The sequence below is a fragment of the Emydura macquarii genome, unplaced genomic scaffold (assembly GCF_026122565.2).
Source record: "Emydura macquarii macquarii isolate MOO-44397 ecotype Brisbane River unplaced genomic scaffold, CSIRO-AGI_Emac_v2 contig_2768, whole genome shotgun sequence".
Classification (NCBI taxonomy): Eukaryota; Metazoa; Chordata; order Testudines; family Chelidae; genus Emydura; species Emydura macquarii.
In genome coordinates this window covers 52,671,818-52,688,255 of record NW_027132905.1, presented here as the reverse complement: position 1 = coordinate 52,688,255, position 16,438 = coordinate 52,671,818, and the positions used below count along the sequence as shown (strand labels likewise).

The 16,438-nt window shown below is 43.5% G+C and overlaps 1 protein-coding gene across 3 annotated transcripts; it reads left to right on the top strand.

Annotated features, from left to right (window-relative positions):
* Nucleotides 1-1,924: 1,924 nt before the first annotated feature.
* Nucleotides 1,925-15,688, top strand: YBX1 (Y-box binding protein 1). 3 transcript variants are annotated; one of them, XM_067566307.1, is made up of 8 exons: nt 1,925-2,244; nt 2,679-2,742; nt 8,879-8,912; nt 11,845-11,934; nt 12,172-12,474; nt 12,890-12,972; nt 13,059-13,336; nt 15,325-15,688. In XM_067566307.1, exons 1-7 carry the CDS (start codon nt 2,088-2,090, stop codon nt 13,303-13,305), a joined length of 978 nt encoding a protein of 325 aa, XP_067422408.1. In that variant the 5' UTR covers nt 1,925-2,087; the 3' UTR covers nt 13,306-13,336; nt 15,325-15,688. The 3 variants fall into 3 exon arrangements, with proteins under 3 accessions (XP_067422408.1, XP_067422406.1, XP_067422409.1); XM_067566305.1 differs by having other exon boundaries at nt 1,926-2,244; nt 15,320-15,688; XM_067566308.1 differs by having other exon boundaries at nt 1,927-2,244; nt 13,071-13,336; nt 15,320-15,688.
* Nucleotides 15,689-16,438: the final 750 nt, after the last annotated feature.

Genomic DNA, 16,438 nt, shown 5'->3' with positions numbered 1-16,438 from the left:
TTTCTTCCACCTGTATCCAGACTAATGGGATTGTCAAAGCACCTACATGATTTAGGAGCACAAGTCCCACTGAGAATCAATGTCTCAGAGGGTAAAATTTTCAGAAGTGCTTACGTGCTTTAGAAGTCTAAATTCAATTTTAAAAAATGACTTAGGCCTGGTCTACACTTACTGGCAAATTCGGTGGCAGTTGACGGGAGATTTCTGTTCTGCATGCCATCACGATCCTGCCATGTGGTATTGAATACACAACAGTGAGGAAATGGACGGCAGGGATCATGAGAACTGTATGGATCAGAGCTGTTCTCTGTGCAAGTCATGAGAAGCAGATCCTTCAGGCCCCTCCGGTGGAGTGCAGAGGGGGTGAACTCAGGGCACAGGCTTACATCACGTACTGGAGTGCCAGGGGAGCAGGTCACACAGGAACATCCAGTTGGATGCTTTATTTGCCAGATGCAAAAGCAAGGTGCAGAGCAACTTTCACAGCCGAGAGCTGCAGCTCCCAGCAGCGGATGCATGCTCCGCATGCTGCCAAAGCACTGAGTAGCCAGTCCTGATGCCCACAGTCAGTCTCAGATTCCACTGCCCTCAGCCTGCATCTACCGTGCCTGGGCATGCCGTCTGCAGCCACATTAGACCTGGGTACGGAGACCACCTTCCAGGGTTTGCGGAAGTGCTCAGGCCTCAAGGTCGTGCCCTAGGACTGATGCAGAACTGCTCAGAGCAGCCTGTGTGAAGGTGAGTCCCTGCCGGGCTGGAGAACACCCGCCAGGGCTGGGGCCGTATCTTCCTGCCGGGCCGGCTTGACACCCTACAGAAGGGGGTGAGTCCCTGTGCCAGGCGGGGGGGATACCCTATGGGAGTAAGTCTCTGTGCCGGGCGGGGGGCCCACCCTACAGAAGGGGGTGTCTCTGTGCCGGGCGGGGGGGACACCCTATGGGGGTGAGTCTCTGTGCGGGCGGGGGGGACACCCTACAGAAGGGGGTGTCTCTGTGCTGGGCGGGGGGGACACCCTATGGACGTGGGGGTGTCTGTGCTGGGCTGAGGGGACACCCTATGGGGGTGAGTCTCTGTGCGGGCGGGGGGGACACCCTACAGAAGGGGGTGTCTCTGTGCCGGGCTGAGGGGACACCCTATGGGGGTGAGTCTCTGTGCCGGGCTGAGGGGACACCCTATGGGGGTGTCTCTGTGCTGGGCTGAGGGGACACCCTATGGACGTGGGGGTCTGCGTAGGGCCTAGGAGCGAGCCTATCTACACCGCCTCCCCGCCCCCCCCCCCGGGTTCTGCCAGCGCGAGGCCCAGCGCTTACAGCGCCCCCCGCTTTCCCGCCAGACGAAAGCCCGGCCCGCCCCGCCCCGCAGGGAGCCGCCAGCGCGCGCAGGACGGTCACGGCGGCAAGAGAGGGACGGGCCCCCTCGAGCCCCAGGCGGTGCCACGCGCGGGGCGGGGCGGGGCGGGGGGGGGGTGAGTGTCCCCGCTGCCCCGCCCACGCGCCGCGGGCCCCGCCGGCCCCTTCACTAAGCTCGCTACAGTCACTACTCAGGTGCGTGTCCCTAGAAGATCCTGTCCTCTAGGAGGCGGGACCAACGGGGCTGCACCAATCAAGCTCCAAAAGGGAGGAGAAATGGCACTGGCCGAAAAAAAGGCCCGGCAGCTGTGATTCGTCCAGCCAATGGGTATGCGCGTTGTTTGAGGGACAGCTTCCGCGCCCAATGAATGCTAGCGAGCGGTGTGTGAGGGACAGGAGCCCCCAATAACGGTGCACGTTCTATGAGGGGCAGGCGCTGTAACCAATAGCTGTGCCAGTGGCCGTGTGGGCGGATTCTAGAAGCCAATGGGTTTGCACACTGCCTGACAGGCGAGCTCCGCAGCCAGTGAGTGAGCTAGTGGGCGGTGCGTGCGGGGTGGCTAGCCGGTGCGGGCCGCCATTGTGGTCAGTTCGATCGGTATCGGGAGCGGAGAGCGGAGCCCAGCGAGCCCGGAGCAGGGAGCAGCCCCCCCCACGGCCGGCCCCAGTCACCATCACACCGCGGGAGGCGGCGCAACAGCCAGTCACCACCACCGTCCGCACCGAACAGCCGCCGCCATGAGCAGCGAGGCCGAGACCCAGCCGCCCGCCGCCCCTCTCCCCGCGGCGGCCCCCGCCGCCCCCGCCGAGTCTAAACCCAACGGCGGCACCGGCAACGGTGGCAGCGGCCTGGCCTCGGCGGCGCCCCCCGCCGGCGGGGACAAGAAGGTCATCGGTGAGGGGGATGGGGAGGGGGCTGCGGGGAGAAAGGGGAGGGCTCTGTGGGCGTCATCCCCCTCCCCCTCCCCTGCAGGAAGGCGCGAGACCCCTTCCTGGTGCGCGCGCAGTGGCCGTTGGTCCCCGCGCGCCGCCTGAGCCGTTGGGCTCCGCGTGCGGCGGCGGATGGGGGCGGGGCTGGGGCTGAGACTCAAAATGTCCGCCACGCGGGGCCTTTGTGTGAGACCCACCCAGCCACGTGCCCTCCCGGGACCCCGGCGCGCTGCTCTCTCTGCGGCCCCGGCCCGCCCGGGGCGTGGCGGGCGAGGGGCCTGGCCTGCGTGACTGGCTGGCACGGCGGGCCGAGCCTCTCTCCGTGGCACGGGGGGAGCCAGGCACGGCTGCCCGGCGGTGGGGGCGATGTCATGTGACTCATGCTGGTTTTTCTTTCAGCAACGAAGGTTTTGGGAACAGTGAAATGGTTCAACGTAAGAAACGGCTACGGTTTTATCAACAGGTGAGTGGGGGTGGGGGCTGCGCGGGGTGGCCAGGCCCGGTCTGCCATGTGCTCGGCGACCGGCCCGGGGTGGAGGGGCGGGGGAAGGGTCCTGAGAACTGGGTGGTGACCGTGGTAACGCTTTAGACAAACTTCCTGCATCTGTCACTCTCCTCGCTGACCAGGCCTCATCTGACACATCTCCCTGGCTTTCAGTGGCTTAGTGCTGAGATGACTAGCCTGGGGACTGGACTGAAGATGGGTAGTGTGTTTGGTGGCTGCTGCCGAACTTCCCCAGGGAGACATTTGATTCTTCAAGTGCATTGTGGTCATGGCTTTTTCCCTATACTCACTATGTTTATTCTTTTAACTCATCCTTAGGTTTCCCCCAAACCAGATAAGAAATCAAATCTTAGTAACTCCACATGTCCCTCCCTGCTCCCCCGCAGAACAGGGCTACTAGAGCAGTAGCCTGTCATCACAGCCTCATCCTTTGGTATGTGGCCAGACACTTGTCTGCAAGTTTTGTGTCTGACGTTCTGGATGATCTTTCCAAGCAAACGTTGGACCCAAATGTGGTTATAGTTTCAATGACATGTTTTCCCAGGTGCTGTAGGGAATGATGTGGGTGGTTCAAGTGTGTCTTTGGCCCTGATCACTCTGTCCCATGGAACTTTTCACAAAAGTAAGGGTTGTTTATGCAGGTGTTCCATCTGTATTCCAATTTTATTCTCTTGCAATGTTTTCTATAAACTGGTTTTAACAGGGATATTTATTCAGTGCTGGTTTTCATAATGTACTGATTCTTGTTTATCAACCGCTTTAATCCTTAGAGATGAGGTTTAAATGTAAAACAGTGCTGGTTCATGTCATGAGTTAATACTTATTTGATTCTAAGCTGGTTTAAATGGATAAATGTGAGGAAGCCTTAGTAACAGTCTTGCATTAGATATTGAAATTTGCATTGGTATTTTCAAAAGTCATTTGATGATCAGCATAATAGTTTATACTGATCTTAGTTTCATTTTTAATTACACCAGGCTCAGAAATGTCATTTCTAGAACGAAAACGGTATATCAATGCCAACTGAACTACAAAGAGCACAATTGCTAAAATGGTCTGGTAAATAGGTTTTTTTTTTTTTTTTTTTTTTTTTTTTTTTTAATTCATTCACTTTGAACTTCTGTGCAGTTAGATGACATCCATTTGTAAATTAAATGTCTGTTTTAAGCCTGTTACAAGGAATTTCTAAGGTGGCTAACATTGAAAGAAGTTAGAATTTTTTTCTCTATTTTGGAATTTCTTAACTTTGTGCATTGGACAGCACTTCGTATATACTCCATTTTCATGGTTTGCTCTGTGCTGTCAGTTAGCAAGGGAGAATAACAGAAGACCCTTTATAAAGATACATAATTAAAACTTTGCATAAGGAGTATTCTGAATGAATTTTAAAAAGACAGGCTATGTTTTCCAAAGTGTTCTTGGTCAGGAAATTAATTATTCTAGTTTATAAAAAAAAAATACTAATTTAAAGTATCCCTTGGATCTTGGAATATTTTAATAGAGCTATGTTTGTTGAATCACAGCAAGAGATTCCATCTCAATAATTTAACAAGTGCTTAAGGCCTGGTTGCATCTTATTGAAATGGAAAGTTCCTATACAGCTCAATCCTGGAAGTCTTCTGCATGTAGGACTCTCATTGAAATCAGTGGGTGTTTTGCAAAGAGGTCTTGAAGGAGTTATTTTCCTTCCCTCCATATTACTGCTCTAACTTGTTAACCCATGGATTGCTTTGAAAGGTGTACAATAGAATCTAAATTATCTAGAAGTCTCAGGATACTTGAACCCCCATCCAAATTAGGGTAATGTGAATTAACACAATAAGTGAGTTTCACTACTTGTAGTGAAAAGCATTTACTATTACATTCATTAAAGAAAACTTTACTTAATCAGAACATGTAAGTTAAACAAGAAAATTACAGCACATAGTTAAAAGGCATCTGAAAGTTCAAAATATCAACTGATTTGAATTGGGCAGCTTCTTAGTCCCTGGAGGCTTCTACTTTAGTGAGAGACCAAGCGTGATCACGTTACCAAGACAGGAAGATAAAGATCCAGCCTGAGAAACTAGGAACTTCATGACATTTCCACAGCTCTTCATTGTTTTGTCAAGGCTGTTTTTTCTGGGATCTCTCATTTACTGTAGGAAAAAGGTTTCCTAAAAAGAGCTCTGGGGAAATCTTCTGCTATTGCTTGTATTTAATTGCAGATCTGTGTTTTTGTAACTCTGATAATCCTGTTTTGGTGCAAATGCATGCTAGTTCAATGACAATGTGGCTACTTATTTTATATTTAGTGTTCTACTCTGCAGTGTCAGTCTGGCTTCTGAGAATCTGTCAGATGTTTCTCACAGTTGTCATAATAAAAATTAGATCTTCAGTAACAGAGTTGACCCCATTGCTTTACATGGGGTTGCACATATATCTGATGTTGAATTTGGAACTCCACAACATTTTGGTAAACAAGGAATATACTCTGAATCTTACTCAACAGGTCTGTTCCCTGTGGGTAAAGTGCCACTTCTAAGTAGTTCTTTAGACACTTTCCTGTGAAGAGGTTAGGATTGTGTTGTGCAAAGAGGAGATGTACACGATAATGAATGGCTTAGCAAAGGCAAATTGAGCACTCGGACTTACTCATAATAAAAATACAAGATTACTTCGGGTGATACCAAAAGATAAGTTGAAAATTTGTAAAAAGAAATCCTTTACATGATGTATAATTAACTTATGGATCTTATTGCCAGATAATATCACTTGAGGCAATGAGTTTAGGAGTTAAAGTATTGATGTTTATATGGATTATGAGCACATTTAGAATTCTTTTTGCAAATCCTAATGTAACTTTTATAAATGATATAAATGTTATGCTTCGAGATAAGCAAACCTCAAAGCAGTAGGTTAGGAAGAAATTTTCCGCAAGGGGGAGATTATTTTCATAACTGTCCACTACCAAATTTCTTGTGGCTTCCTGGGAAGTAGCTGGTACTAGCCACTGACAGGATATTGGATTAGATGGTCTGAGGTATTAATCAGTAGTAGCACTGCACTTCAGGAATTTGTTTAAAATTATAGTGATTTTGATTCTGATTTTGCAAACACTTATGCGCATGCCTGAGGGTTGTCATCCTGTGTCAGTTGACTTTCAGTTCACTACAGAGTTTTCCTTTAAGGTGACTGGGGGAATTCTAGATCTTCTCAAGCCAAATAGGCAGCTGTTAAATATTTCAAAGCCCGTTGGGGTGCTAATCTTGCTAGAAGAAGGCACCATGACTTTGGGATATGGATGTGAGGATTCAGCACAAAGCATGATCTTGGGGCAATGCTTTGAGTAGCCTGTCTTCCCAGCAACTGGGAAGAGATGAGGTTCTGGGATTTCTAGAAAGATCTTGTGCTGGGTCTCTGCTCGAAGGTTTCATCTTTCATATCTTCTGGCCAATAGGTATCTTATTAACTCGAAGCATCACTAATTATTGGTAAGGTGAAAGTGCTTGCGCTCTTCTCCTTTCTAATGGCTACTGACAGCTATGGTGTAGTATGACTTTCAGCTTCTGTCTCTTGAGAAAGTAAAGAGGGTTACGATTCAGTGCTCCTCCTGGATGTTCTTAGTTTCTGTTTTCCTGCTCCACTAACACCTGAAGCTCACAGCATATCTAAGCAATAGCAGCATGAAACTGTCATATTTGTCCACAGAGTTGTGAATAGCATTAGTGTAACTAACATTTTAATTTCCTGCTTCTGTCTTGCAGAACTATGAGTAGCAGAAGTACTTGAGATGTCTTCATGAGTCTGCTGGCAGACAGTGCAGCTTTAGTTTACATTTTGAGCCATTATCTGTAGAACCATAAGCTTTCTTAAGATGAAGGCTACTCTGAAATGTCAGCCTTAGTTCTGACTATCAAATGTTTTTCTCAGTTGCCATACAATAAAAATGGTTCTTCTCCCATACATAGTGTCAGTATAATGTTGGAGGTCAGTGTGATGTAAATTATGACCAGAGCTGGTCAGCAAGGCTTCATCTACACTACAGGGTTATACAGTTTAAGTCAACCTAATTATGTCTGTGTACACACTACAGCCTTGGTCCCACTGATGTAAGTACCCTGCTACACCAACATAATTCCATCTCCATGGGTGGCGTAGTGTTTATTTTGGTATACTTAAGGTGACAGTGTCCATGTAGACACTGCAGGCTACTTACATTGGCTGTTGGCTGTCATACTTGTCAATTTCACAGCTCTGTGCTAAGTCGGTGGAAGCACTCCTGGTGAGGACCTGCACCATCAACAGAAGGAAGGTGGTGTGGACATGAGCCACTGCAGTAATTACTGTGGTGACTGTAAGTCAATCTAATGTAGGTCAACTTAAATTTGTAGTATATACATGCCCTACAGTAAAGTTTATCAGGTGTTCTAAAAATGCTGAGTGTTTCAGTTCTAGATGAAGTGTCACTAGAGCTGTATAAAGACTACTCCCTCCTTGCTGTGACTTTGTCTTTGACTGCAGAACAGAAATTGAACTGGCTTTATTTGCTGCTGTCTTGGAGTGCCTGTTCAAATCTAACTTGTGCATTGTCATTACAGCTTCTGTAGTGTCTTCTTCCTACTGAATATTGGTTTGGGTTTTTTCAGATTGACTTTGTCCGGGTCAGATCTTCTCTTCCCATATTTCTGACCTCTTTAGGTTCCTTTGAGTAGTGTTTGAAACTCCTCCCCACTTACAACTGCAATTTTAACATACTAGTTTATTTGAAGTGCAGCGCACTCATATCTAGAATGGAGCTTTGACTAGTGCTATCATTCACTGTCCATAAAGACTTGTGAAATCAAGGAGGAGTGGGGTGGCAAATGCAAAACTAAATAAAGTTGAATAGGTAGCTCTTTATGAAACAAGGATGAATATCATGCTCCACCATTAATGCTTCTTTGTCTATCCATTTGCCACCATACAAATATCTTAATATTCTGTCTTCTATGCAACTCCTGTGTATTGAGTGTTCTCCCTTATCTGAACCACAAGGCCACTATCGTCTACATTCAGGTTTCCCCTGAAAGACTCACCGTTGATGTAACCTGTGGGAGAACTAGCTGGCAGTGAAAAGCTTGAGTAATTGCGAATAGCTGATAACTTCTATTTTATTAAAAAGCAGTAATCCTGTGTTAAAATGACATGGCCTATCACTAGTTTCATCATGCTCCTTTTTTTTTCTTTTTCTGAGGATTGTGAGCTCCTTGAGAAAAGCACAGTGACCTTTGTTTGGAAAGTATTTAGACATTGTGGGCACTGCCAGAAATAATGATCAATTTTAACCATTACCAGGCTAAAATTCCCTCCAGTTCTCCTTCTCCCTATATCTCCTTGTGGGAGTGGCGAGAAATGGTATCTGTTAGGAAAGTCATGAACTGCAGAGGGTGGGAAAGGAAGTGGAGGGGAAAATGGTGAAAGTAGCATGATGGTGAGTAGGAGGAAGATGAACTTTGTGTGAAATGGTTGAAAGGGTATGGGCTAGGGTGCAATGTGTACAAATGGGAATAAAGAGGGAAGGAAAGATATTTGGGATTTTAAGCATGAGGCTATATTACCTGATCTCTCAAAGGGCTGCTTGGGTGCCTACTTTTAAAGTAAGCACGCTGCATGGTTGAACTCTTTGAAATTGACTTATCAGCTATTTTTAAAGCACACTTTTACTTAGTATGTCTTTAAAATATTTTCAAAAATGTTCAAGGGGACTTTTGCTTCTTGTCTGTAAAGAGATATCAATTTATCTGCTTCTCCCTGGCTAACCTGATGGATGTTTTTGAGTGTTTGAAAGCACTGCCTCATGTGTCTTGCCAACTTATTTTAGTTACAGAAAATTGAAGTGGGGTGGGGTGTTCAAAAGGTGGCACTTGGATTGATATCCTTTAATTTGAACACTAGAATGCAGTTAAGGGAGCAGTTTTAGAGGGAGAAGGACATCACATGCTGATAGTCAATGTCTTCCTTGGAGGTACCTCAGAGTTAGCGTTTGGCCCGTAGCTGAACCTTAGTGAGTCTAGAAAATGTGCTGGTTTTGTTACACATCCTTTCTGAATCAGAATTTTATTTTGTTCTGCAGGAATGACACCAAGGAAGATGTGTTTGTACACCAGGTGAGTTATTTTTGTGCAGATACCTCTTTCTAGAACTAAAGCTTATTATGCTGATTTGGTAAACTGTGCTATTTTAACCTTAACTGAAGGGAGTGGGAATATGTTGGATATGTTCTTCACTGAAGAAATTAGTTCTCCAAGGTAAAAGGGACACTCTGCCTTAACAGCGTGGATTAAATATTAACTAACTCCAAGAGCAGGCTATTCCATAACAAATAATTCCAGGAGTGTCACACCTTCCTCTTTGTTTGTACAGCTCACTACAAAATGAACCAGAGATCTGACACATGGTAATTCCCATGGTTGTACATGCACAAGAGGACAGAACTGTGTGGATTCAGCTGTACTATTTTATATTTCGTGACTTAAACGCTTAAATTATTTAAAATTCAAATGGTATTGAAGGGCTCATGGCAATTTGAAAATCATACTTCTGCCTAAAAGTTCTTGTACCTAGTAAGGTTAGAACACCTATAATTACTAAAACTGAAACGTAAACAAAATTTCAATTTGCTTTGTGCAACTAACAAAACTTATTTACTATTTTCTGTGACCAGTTACCCAGGCATAAACTAATTGCAGTGACTTGTAAATATGAAAGGGAGCAGAATAGCCTTCCTGTTTAAGTAATTTCCACAAGTGGGTTGTGATTTTAAAAGATATTTCTGTTTTTTAAGTTAACTAATTATTAAAGTTTTGATCGATATCTGAGTGTGTTCTGAAATCTTTCAAAAAGCGTATAAAAGGGTATTTCTACTCTTCCATTTACAACAGTTTCCAGCAAGGGCGAGTGGGAAGGCCCAAGAGCAACAATACCAGACTGCTAGTGCATGAAACAGGAAATATGACTGATGATCAAGAAAATAGTAAAGCATGACTATATGCAAATGCTAACAAATGGACAAAGTAAACTGAAAATAAACTTACTAACTCTCAGTCTCTGTAATTACTTGTAACTATAGTAGATGTAAAAGGGGATAATACTTCCTTGCCTTACAGGGATGTTGAGCATAAGTACGTTAAAGATTGTGAAGCACTTAGTGCATTTCATCAGTATATCTCAATCTAAGAGCTAGTTGTTGTTAGGCAGTTTTAAAATTAACATGTAATTTGATGGTGTTCTTTTAATGTGGGCAGTGAGTACGTGGTAACTTGTCATCAGTTTAGATCAATTTGAATTAAACATAAAATCAGTGGCATTATAAAGTAAATCTCTAATTTGGTAGTAGTTTGAGGAAGATATAAGCCCCCTCCTGTTCCGTTACCAATCTGGGTTCTTCTCATGCATCAGTTATGCAGAACAACTGGGGAAACAGGTTTTGCTGGTGTCCCCTTATCACAGAACACTAACTCTGTAGACTGAAACTTGCAAATGTATTGTTACAATGGATTTCATTCCCTCTGGGGCATGAAAATAATGGGACGCTGTCAGCACTATTTCACTTTTGTGAAGCTCTCATGCTTGTGTGCTACTGCTGAGCTCAAAAAGTGTTTGGTAAACAAAATATGGTTTTGTGAGGCATCAGTGTGTACTGAGCATTTATAGGATTAAAAAAATATTCTCTTCTGTTGACTCCAGGTTTTTCAGTATGTAGCCGCATAGTCTGTTAGAAGCTGTAGGATTGCTGCTGTAGCGTTGTGAGTTTAGACAGCCTAATCTTCATTTTAAAATATACTCAGAAATACACAATTGAACACTTTTTCTGATCAGGGTATAAACTAAGCTTTTTAAGCAGACTTGCAATTTTCTTGTGTCTTCAAATAACTTGAGAGAGAAGTGCCTCAACTTCAGGCTGTCTTCAAGTTTGAACTGAAATGAGATCAGGCAATTAAGTTTTCCTCCACCGTAATTGTGCCCTTATGTGTACTACTTACCACGTGGTTTTACATTAGCTTATGCTGTTTAATTTTAGACCTCAGTATCTAGAATATAGTAGAATAAACACTGCTGTGGAAACTTCAGTGTCTCTTGTAAATTCTCAGCCATAACACAAGTTTTAGAGTTTATAATTCAAAAACAACTATTTTCAAACTCTTGATGCAAATTTAAAAATACTTACACTGATACCTAAATAAGTGGCCTGACTTTTAAAGTGGTGAGTTCTCACAGTTTGAGTGACTTCAGTGGGAGTTTCATGTGCTCAATACCTCTTGGAAAAAAGGTCACTGATCTGGATGGCTAACTTTGGAGCCATATTTGGCCATATGCTTTTTAGTACCTTAATTAATCTGTTTTGTGGGGAATTATACAGTGCAATGGAATCCTAAATACACAAATTCCAGGGGTAAAGCATACTTTTTTCTTTTGTTTTGCATAGATCAAGGAATGTCACAGGAATATGCAAATCTTATTGAGAATCTTTTAAGATTTCCTTGGAATGATTTGGTTCTATGAGTTTCTGATTGCCTTATCTCATTTTTTTTAATTCTTCAAGGCATGGCATTTAAAAGCTTGCTGAAAAGTATGCTGCTTGTTTTGACAGTACTGGATATGAACAGGGTATTTGCTATACTAATCCTGCATGCACTATTAATATTGTTGGATTTACTGGAACCCCCTCAGAGGCTAGTGTCAGTGGCTTTTGATACTTACATGCTAGGTTTGCCTCCAAGTAATTTAAATATTTGTAGCATTATTTTAAGATGTATTAGAATGTTGCCACTGTAGTTGAAATTACATATTAATGTGGGCCGTTTTGGGCTAGCACTTTTTATCAGATTTCATAGGGGGAAATGTCTAGTGTATTTCTGTTGAAACTGAAAGGTAGTTTACTTGCTGATTATTGCTGAAATTCAAGTTCAAAGGAGGCACGTTTTCCCAAGGACAACTAAATGTTCAAGTACATCCATAATCTAGAAAATCTATTCACTACATGTTAAGCAATCTCTATGTAGTGCCTCTAAATTTAATTCTGGAATGTTGTGTTACTAGACTGCCATAAAGAAGAATAACCCCAGGAAGTACCTTCGCAGTGTAGGTGATGGAGAGACTGTGGAGTTTGATGTTGTGGAAGGTGAAAAGGTGAGCATATTCTCTAATGTTAAAATGCACAGAAAACTTGATTTGGAGTTTGGACTGTTTGGTGGCTGCTTCTGAGTCGATGGGTGACACATCCAAGGAGGTTATATTTTTTCTCATTTTACAATGAAAATATACATCTGTACTTAATTAATCCTGATTTACTTACATTCTTATGCCATAACTGACTGACTTTTTTCCTCTTGTGATCCTTACATAACACTGTCTCACTGTTTTTAGGGTGCAGAGGCAGCTAATGTTACAGGTCCTGGTGGAGTTCCAGTACAAGGCAGTAAATACGCAGCAGACCGTAACCATTACAGACGGTATCCACGTCGCAGGGGTCCTCCACGCAACTACCAGCAAAATTACCAGAATAGTGAGAGTGGGGAAAAGAATGAGGGATCAGAGAGCATACCAGAAGGGCAAGCCCAACAGCGCCGTCCCTACCGCAGGCGGCGGTACCCACCTTACTATATGCGAAGACCCTATGGGCGTCGACCACAATATTCCAACCCTCCTGTGCAAGGAGAGCTAGTGGAGGTAATTTTTGTATAGCATTTGCTATTGTACTACTTTGCTTATAATGGAGGGAAGTGAAGAGTTTCACCTGCCTACATGTAGGATGTGGAGTTTTTCCTTTGGCTGTGTAAGGTTTATCAATACAAATGAACTAAAGAGCCGAAATCTTGTTTGCCAGTGGACTGTCAATTCCAAATTGTTATAATTTCAGATTGTTTTTAATTATGTAAAGTTAACCACCTAACCTAGACTCCACATAAAATGCATCGGTTTGTATCCCAGGATCTCTTTGGAGCGTACCAGATACTTTGCTCTTACCCAATAAAGATTGTGTGCCAGAGTGCCACTATATCTACTTATGCCTTCTGACTAATTGGCTAAGTCATTTAGTTTGCTTGTGTAGCTGGCTAAGTCTCCTTGATGTATGTTGTTTCAGGGTGCTGACAACCAGGGTGCAGGAGAACAAGGCAGACCAGTTAGACAGAACATGTATCGGGGGTACAGACCACGATTTCGCAGGTATGTTGCAGATCAGCTTGTTACATTATGAAATTTTGCGAATGTGCTAGAACACTGTGTTCAGATGCTGCATCTTTAAAGCCTAGCTTGATTTTCAGGGGTCCTCCTCGTCAAAGGCAGCCTAGGGAGGAGGGAAACGAAGAAGATAAAGAGAACCAAGGTGATGAGACCCAAGGTCAGCAGCCACCACAACGTCGGTACCGTCGTAACTTCAACTACCGACGCAGACGCCCAGAGAACCCTAAACCACAAGATGGCAAAGAGACGAAGGCAGCCGAACCATCAGCTGAGAACACGTCCGCTCCCGAGGCTGAGCAGGGCGGGGCTGAGTAAATGCCGGCTTACCATCTCTACCATCATCCGGGTGGGTATTCTAATTCTCTCTTGAGGGTATTATAATAGACTTCCTTCAAAAACTTTCTTTGACTTCTAATCTGCAGGTTTTAACTGTTATAGTATGCGTTTCTTGCAATTAAGTTTGGGACTCGGCGTGAATACACCTGTTGGGTAACATGACTTGTAACAGGTTGCAGGTTCAGATTCTTTCAACAGTACAGATATAAACTAGTTGAGGGACTTAGCTTTCTGACTTCTAGATGGGATGGTAGCCATGTCCTGTGCAAGGCTAGTCTTGAATATGTTCAGTGCTTTAGCCTGGTGACATGTCATTGAGCTCTCAGCTACACTACAAATAGGAATCAGGTAACTGCTGGAGTAAGATTGAGGAATAACCCAAGATGTTAGAGAGATGTGGACAGACTAATATTTAACTTGGAAAGACGAATACCTAGAGAAAATCTGAAACTGAATTTTGAAAAAGACTTAGCAATGATGAGCAGCCAATGAGGCATGAGTCTGCAATGTGGTATGCCAAAAAACCCCATGTGATGTTTGGCTGCATGTGCAGAGGCACCAAATCAAAAAGCAGGGCAGCAACAAGCAGTGCTTGGTGCAACTGCCCTTATAATATTGTATTCAGTTTTGTCCTTTGCTTTACCAGGGAGGAATGTTTTACTGACCATGGGAAGTTTGTGTAAAAATGAAGGATGGAATATGGCCTTTACTTAGTAACTAAACTTTTCGTTACCATAGGAATAGGCTCATTTCTAGGACTATCACTGTTCCTGACCCTTTGCTTGTTTTCCTCACCCCAACACCTGTTTTTCTGTTTCTGTTCTTGTTCCTTGTATTTCTTTTCTCTGTTGTTTTTGCTGCATTTACTCCGCTGCACCAACTTTCAGTTCCCACCTTATGGACTCCTACTCACAATTCTGTCCACTAAAAAGATAGCAGTGGAATAGTTAATATAGACACTAGTGTTATCATTAGCCTTCAATATTAACACTTCAAAGGGATTAATTGGTAGTGTAGAAATTTGCACCTGAATTACTGTTGAAGGCTATGTAATTCAGAAAGGCAAGACTGAATCTGTTGCTCAGTTCACTCTTTGAAGGTTATACACACAACCATGAGGGCAAGAAATTATATAAATGAAAGATTAGATTCTGTGGAATTTGAATGTCATACAGGTCCAGTTTACTTGATTGGACACCGCTGCTCTGGTTGTTCCCAGAAAAGAGCTTGCTAGTAGCTGATAGATGTGAACTCCCGGCAATCATCTCAGTAGGTGTTAATCTTGACATAACACTGAAGTCAGATGACAACTTTAGTTTCAGGTTAACATGGACAGCAGTGTTCGGGAGATCTTGGGGCACTTAGATGACACTTGCAGAGATGTGGAACTGGATTCTTTTTCCTGCTTCTTCCCCAGAAAATGTCCTCACCTGTGCCTTACAGGGGAAAGAGATGCAGTATTAAATATCTTCTGGACAGCAAGAGCCAAAATGACCGAGAGAAAAGCCTCGGACTCCCCCAACTGCCAAAACATTAGTCTTTCACCTAATCTATGTGAGAGCTGGAGCACACTGAATTTAAAACATAGCACCAGTGTAAAATCAAATTTAATACAATCTTTCTCTAATATTATACTGAAAGTCTCTGGAGACAGAGGATGGGAATGAGGTGAGAGGTGGGGAGGGGAAAAGTGCTGCCACATAGCTGAGGGTAAAGTACACCATGTGACCCGATAGATAAGTGGTTTCCTCACAAAAAGTAGGCTGTTTTTTGCTGCACACCTGTTAGAGTTATCAAATAAAATAGTGGCACATAATCAACTGAATTCCAGGTTTAAGACTCAGCTTAGGAATTTTCCCCATTATTTTAACACATTGGTGCACCTTTTTTAAATGTTCTAAGAAGCCATGTTGAATTAATATTGCAAATGATCTTGGCACCAGGAACACTTAAGTGTGCAACACATCTTTGACAATTTTTTTTCCTTTTCCAGTTTAGTCATCAAAGAAGAAAAGAATATGAAATAAAGATGAAATTCCAGCAATAAGAAATGAACAAAAGAATTGGAACTGAAGACCTTAAGTGCTTGCTTTTTGCTGTTGACCAGATAACTAGACTATCTGCATTATCTATGCAGCATGGGGTTTTTATTATTTTTACCTAAAGAAGTCTCCTTTTGGGAATGACAAACACGTTTTTTAAAGGCCTGTTTTTTCTCAATACACCTTTAAAGGTTTTTAAATTGTTTCATATCTGGTCAAGTTGAGATTTTTAAGAACCTCATTTTTAATTTGTATGAAATGTACACCTGATTTTTTCAAGTCAAATTGCAAGCATCTGTTAATAAAGGTCTTAAAGAATTGCCATGTGTATTCGTCTTTCATCTCATCTTTTGCCTTTACTGACAGGTTGCAGGCTGCAACTTAAATGTTAATGTAAAGCAATGTAACTGCTTCTTTTAAAATATTTATAAGGGAGCTTTGGACTTACTAGATGGCATTAGTGTGGTGCAGTTCATCTGTTGTCATTTAAGATTACTTGGAGGTCTTTATCAATATGTGCATCTCTGCTAGTCAGTCTATTCAAAAGCTCCCTCAACTCTTGCCACAGTGAGCACAGATCTTTATATCCAAAATCCATGTACTCATTCATTCTGTAGCCAGCCACCTGACTCTTTTCCCTTCTGCTTGCCCTGCTGTGACCAGCTTGCCATAGCTTTCCCATAAGGGAAGTTAACCGGATTATCAGCATAGTTTCGGCATGAGGAATGTTGTAGCGGCAAAATATTGAAAATGATGAGCCACGAAAGCTTCCAGCTTCTCTGGCATGCATAATGCTAGGGATGGGAGGTGGGGGCTTGAGTTGCATAGAAAACGTTTTTAAGCTTGTGGAGCTGCAATTGAGGCCCAGGCAACTAGAGATCTGTGGAATAGTTTGTTCAATATTTCCCATCTTTTGGTGTCTGCATGTGGTCTCTATCAGGCTTCTCTTCTCTCGTATGCCAATCAAGGAAAGGGAGAGAACTTTGAGCCACTGAAGCCTGCTAGGAGACCAACCTCATGTACCGTGAAGGTAGAGGGACCAGGTGCCATAGCCATCCCAGTTATCTCAC